The sequence below is a fragment of the Monoraphidium neglectum genome (assembly GCF_000611645.1).
Source record: "Monoraphidium neglectum strain SAG 48.87 unplaced genomic scaffold scaffold00739, whole genome shotgun sequence".
NCBI classification, from domain to species: Eukaryota; Viridiplantae; Chlorophyta; class Chlorophyceae; order Sphaeropleales; family Selenastraceae; genus Monoraphidium; species Monoraphidium neglectum.
This window is the reverse complement of record NW_014012889.1, coordinates 1-5,511: the sequence shown is the minus strand read 5'-3', so window position 1 is coordinate 5,511 and position 5,511 is coordinate 1. Positions and strand designations below refer to the sequence as shown.

The following is a 5,511-nucleotide window of genomic DNA, read 5'->3' as shown; positions in this document are numbered from 1 at the left end:
GGGGGGGGGGGGGGGGGGCGATGCGCAAAGAGAGGTTCAAAATTGTGGCCAGTGTCAGGTTGGATAGTCTCTCACATTTCTACGCGCGCAAGGGGGTGTACATGCCAACACGTTGCGCAGCGCAGCTGTGTTGCAGCAGGCAACAAGGGTGCTGCTGCACCCGCTTGTCAGGCACACACGCACTGTCACGCCAAAGCCTGCAGTCATGTGTATATGATCAATCGAGCTCAATAGGGTTGTTGAGAATTGTTTCTCAGGATGTAAAGGCAATGTGGACGGACCTTCAGGGTGTTGCAGCCCAAGCACTTGGAATGGCACCGGAGGAGCTGTGGGTCGCAGCTAACATTAAAACAGCCATGGGCTGCGTTGGTCAAATACCCAGGATCGAAACAGCTGTGGGTCTCGAATAGCAACAAATTTGCGTGTACGTATAAAATTGAATCACTCAGCACCAGGCCTGGAACTCTGCTCGGGAACTCGTCAGTGGGAAGTGGTCTTGATGAGGCACCCTGGAATTTTCGGCGGTTGTGTTCAGTCATTCTGCAGGGGCATCTGCACGCAACTCAAGATTTCAAGCAGAAAACTTGACAGAATCAATCTATCAATACCATATCAACGCATCGAAACCGTTCAAGTAATTCTTTCCGCAGACGTGTGGCGAAATTCTTCCACGCGTCTGGCCAAACGAAGGTCGGTACATCCGTCGTCGGACAAGACGGCGCTTGTCACCGCTGATTGAAAGGCAAGATATTAAGCGATTTCAATGTTTATCAAGACTCCGCAAGCCGATTGCTTACCCTTGCCCCGCTGCTGCTGCGCCCCTGGCCTGCAACTACAGACCCAGAAATCATGGCTCGTTTTTTCGTCGGCCTGCTGGCGCTGCTGGCGCTCGGCTGCCTGGTCCACCAGGCCACCGCTGTTGACGGGGGCTCGTTCTGCAAGGTGCAGCATTGTGGCGATGGAACGGGAAAACGGGGGTCCCCAAGGCCCATTGGGCCCAAGGCTGCAGCCGTGCCTTGCGATGCCGTTACAAAGGCGAAACAGCACAGCGGCCGCTGCTGCGGGGCGCGAGCCCAAAGTCGGCTTCGTGCGGCACGACGCAGGGCTACCCTTACCGCTCCTGACCCGAGCGCCGTTGCGAGCGCGGCGCCGTCAAGCTCCACCACAAACCTAATGCGCGACAAGTTGGACCAACCCCAGCCCCATAGCTGCCCGCCCGACCCACCCCACCCCCTTCCCCGTTCCTCGCCCGCAGTACGTCGACCGGCGCAAGGTGCAACTGCGCCTGCGCGCGCTCTTCAATGGCGCGTCAGGACCCCCGTCCCTGTACTTCAGCACCCTGAACCAGCTCGCCAAGACCAACAACTGGATCTGCAAGGCCTGCGGGAGGGGGACCGACAAGGTCATCGCGATTCCTGGAAACACCACCACCACCATCGACACCCTCTACCCGGGCTTTGGGCAGTGCTGTGAGTGGCGAGGGGGTTGCACTCGCGGCTTGTGCTCGCGCCGTGGCCTGCTGCTGGATTCGCTACCATCAGTTCCTACACCGTGTGCGGTGATGCGTCATGAGACCATTCACATATGCGGGGTCAGATTCTGGCGCTAGTAAATCCCCTGACACCCTCCTTGCTGCTTCCTGCCCTCAATGTACCGCCTCTGCACAGTCTGCGAGCCAGGGTTTGGCGCCTGGAGCTACACAATCGGGGTGAGTTCTGCGGCCACCACCACCCCGCCCGCGTGCAAGGGCGTCAAGCCCTTGCAAGCCCAGCCAGCTGGTGGAGTCAGCCAGCATGCAGAAACCCGGGCCGTTGAGTCTCGCTGAACAGCGCGGAATTGCGGGCTTTTGACTGCGCCAAAGACGAGGTACTCATGCTCTCGAAACTCGCTGCCACACGAGATCGCGTCTTGCTGTGCTCCCTTGTCATTTCCATATCTCACCTGCTGCCGGCCCCCGCTCCCTGCTCCCCTGCGTTCCCGCAGCGCACCTCCACCACCACCCCCCTGGTGGTCGCCAACCCCGGCAAGACGCTCCAGGGCATTGGCTGCAGCAAGTGCCCCAACGGTGTCCGCGGCCCAAACACTTACAATGGTTCGACCATCGACACCACTGTGGGCCCCTACAACAGCGCCACCAACACCTGGACGCAGACCAGATGCGCTTGCAGGGTCACCGCCACCGGCGCGTCCTGCTAGGCGCACCCAATATTGTGCATGCCTCGTGCCGCCTCGCTCGCCTCTGCGCCGCCGCGCGTTCACCGATGCGGCCAGGTGGCGGCGAATGCTGCTGTGCACGCACAGCTCAATGGCCGAGTCTGCATTTGTGCCGCACTCCAGCGGGTCCAGCCTGCGACATCAGCGCGGGCTTTCAAGCATTTGACAATATCTCCCTTGCTGCTGTAATCCTTTTTTCTCCGGCTGCTTTTCAAGAGTGTCATGAAAGCTTTCCACAGCTAGAGGTGATCAGCAGGTCATTACACTCTTGGCTGGGATGTATATATTTATAATCATATTAAATAATTGAAAAAGGTGGTGTCAAGCGCCATGTTTGGACAGGTCAGCCGTGATCAGACTGCCACATGCCCAGCAAAACAGGCAGCAAGTGGATGGACGGGACCTGGTGAAGGCCTGAAGTGCCGGGGTCAAACCCAGCATTGTTGCATCACGCGTATGTCCAGCAGGAGCTGAAATGCTGGAGCTCATTCATGCTCATGCTCTCGGCCTCTATGTGCACTGCGGACGTAGAGGCCGGGGGCATGTCCTTCACGGTGGCACAAAGGTCGATTTGTGCGCGACAGCCTGCCCCGCGTGTCACTTAGTAAGCCCACCTACTGGCTCAGTTATGTGCGTGCGCACATGTGCCACATGCCTCAGATTATAACAGGACACAAGGGACAGACAGCACTCCCGCGTGCGCGCACGCGCGCGCGCGCACACACACACACACACACACACACACACACACACACACGCACGCACGCACGCACGCACGCACGCACGCACGCACGCACACATGCACGCGCATATGCTTGTGTGTACGCACCACAAGTGTCTCGAAGCGGCATCACAAGCCGTGCCTTTTCGTTCAGCCGTTGCCATGCCATGCAACCAGGGCTCACCTTCTCCCTGATTTTGACACAGCGAAATGGCGCACGACCCTCTTCAACCTACCGCAGGCCAGAAAAGCCCCGGTACAGGACAACAGGGTTTGGGGGCTGCTGGCTGACGCCGGCATGGTGGGGCCTGCTGGGGTGAGCGATGGGTTGAAAGGCAGGGGGCCCATGGCAGGAAGCTGAGGATGATTGGTGCTTGCAGCTGAGCTGTGTGCACTGGGTTCGCGCGTAAGCAATAGTGGCGGAGGCGCCTGAGCTCTCAGTTCCTTGGCGATTGGGGGAACAGGCAGGTGCGCTGCCCACATCCCGCTGCATGTCCCACCTGCGACACACCTCTGTCGCAAGATGACCTGCATCCCGTGGTCACTTGAATCACGTACAAATGACCCAGTGCTCAGTCCGCTGATGGTGACAGAAAAGGTTGGATCACAGGGCATGGGTCGCCTGTGGCACGCACATGTCAGACCTGCAGAGTGAGGCGCGGCCTGCAATTTTCAGTGGCGAGTGCGGGCGCTTTGAGAACCCTCACATCCGCCATGGCCCAGCGACCAAGGCACACCAAGGCCTGGGTTGGCAAGTGCAACTGAACAGTACTTAGCTACCATGCTGCACAAGGCAGCAGTGCTGGTGCTAGTAATGGGCACATGTTCGATTGAAACTGTGTTTAGCCAGCACAACCCATTGCGGGACCTCATCACCACGCAGTCACATGGTACCCGCCCTTGGTCATGCTGAAATTGTGTATGTGTCTACACACCATTCGGTTGACCAGCTTCACAACGCGCCGTCCCGGCTGCACTCTGGCTGACAAGAATCGCGCCTGCGCATCCCGCATACAATTTTATCCATTGCATGAATCCGAGCTTGCTTCTAGCCATTGAGCGAGTCGGGTTGCTTCGCGGCGGGGGTCGGTCCTGAGCGCAGGGAGCTGCGCCGCACTCAAACCCTCATCGTTATTTTCATGAAAAATATGTGTCCGTGTGTAAGTGGACAGCGAGTGCGCGGGTGGCTATAAAGGACGGGCACAGCATCAGCACCGAAACGTGCCCGCACTAACAGCGCACTCAGGTGAGGAAGGTCTTTCTCAATACAGCAATGACGCTGAGCATCGCACCAGGGCCAGACCTGCCGCTTGCTGCGGTGTGCCGCTCGCATCAAACGCTGTGCTGTCGGTGGGTGGCTCGGCTTACATGCGTGCAGCGGCAGCCCTGTATGTGACGCCATCAAGTGCGCCTGTTTTGGCCCCTCACCCTACCACTCCCTGTCTCACATGGCGCTCAATGCTGCTGGTTGTGCCGTATATTCCACCCTTTCCACCGCCTAGCCGGCGCCACGCCCATACCCGCCACTGTGTGCAGGGATCAGCACCCACCACACAGCACTGACGAGGTTACAGAGGTCCGCCCAGAGCAATGTACGACTGTGCCTGCGGCGCCACCGCTGCCACGGCTGGCGAGTTCTACCGCCATCTGGAGGCGGCAGGCGGTCCCGCCGCGGCCGCGGCACACCACTTGCTCTCGTCCGCTGCGCCCCGTCCACTAGCCGCCGCCGCCACCCCCTCCGCCACTGCCGCTGCCCCTGCCGCCGCCGCTGCGTCCCCTCGCCGCGGCACAAGCGCCCGCCCTCAGGCGCAGCGCCGCAATCGTACAAACCAGGCCCCCCAGCGGCGGCGCGCGGGCGCCGTCGCCTCTCAGGGCGCTGCGGCGGCGGCCGCGGCGGCGGTGAACGGCGGGCCGGAGCAGCCGCCGGCGGTCGAGCCGGAGCAGCTATTTAAGATCGGGGCGTCGTGGGATGATCTGGAGTTTGACGCAGATGGCCAGGCCTTATTGCTTGAGGACGACGATGAGGAGGACGTCCCCCGCCCATTTCACCAAAAAGCCGGCGGCCGCGGCGGCGCCAAGGGCATCGACGGGTCCATCCCTCAGGCGGAGGGCCGCGCGGCCGGCGGCGGCGCTGCTCCTGCGGCGGCCCCTGCCCCCGCGGCGTCTGGACAGGACCAGGTCGGCGGCAGTCGCGGCGGCGTCGGCGGCGTCGGCGCCGGGCTGAGCGACGGTTTGATGTACGCGCTGCAGGGGTACAGCTGGCTGTCGGGCACCGTCGGCCAAGCCACGTCTGCGGCGGTCGCGGCGGCGGCGATGGCGGCGGCCGCTGCCGCGGGCGAGCCGCGGGCGCGTGAGCGGAGGTCGCGGGAGCACGGAAAGGGGCAGGACGCCACAGCGGCAGGGCTGGCAGAGCTCATGTCTGAGGAGAGCGACGGAGGCTGCGCCGCAGATGATCTGTCAAGGCCCCCCTCGGCATGGGGCCGCGCGGGATGGCTGGAGAGCGGCAAAGCCGTCCCGGGCTCGAGCATGCGCCAGCGGCGCGGCGTCGCGCGCCCGGGCGCCGCCCGGCGCGCGAC

At 61.9% G+C, this 5,511-nt stretch overlaps 2 protein-coding genes across 2 annotated transcripts; both read left to right on the top strand.

Annotated features, from left to right (window-relative positions):
* Window positions 1–849: 849 nt before the first annotated feature.
* On the top strand, window positions 850–2,196 carry MNEG_5076 (hypothetical protein; the record flags this gene model as incomplete). The annotated part of the gene is made up of 4 exons (XM_014046446.1): window positions 850–942; window positions 1,256–1,469; window positions 1,668–1,708; window positions 1,984–2,196. 4 exons carry the CDS (start codon window positions 850–852, stop codon window positions 2,194–2,196), a joined length of 561 nt encoding a protein of 186 aa, XP_013901900.1.
* A 2,329-nt stretch (window positions 2,197–4,525) lies between these two features.
* MNEG_5075 (hypothetical protein) lies at window positions 4,526–5,479 on the top strand (the record flags this gene model as incomplete). The annotated part of the gene is made up of 1 exon (XM_014046445.1): window positions 4,526–5,479. A coding segment is annotated over one exon (954 nt), but the record flags the coding sequence as incomplete, so codon positions are not given.
* Between the last annotated feature and the right edge of the window lie 32 nt (window positions 5,480–5,511).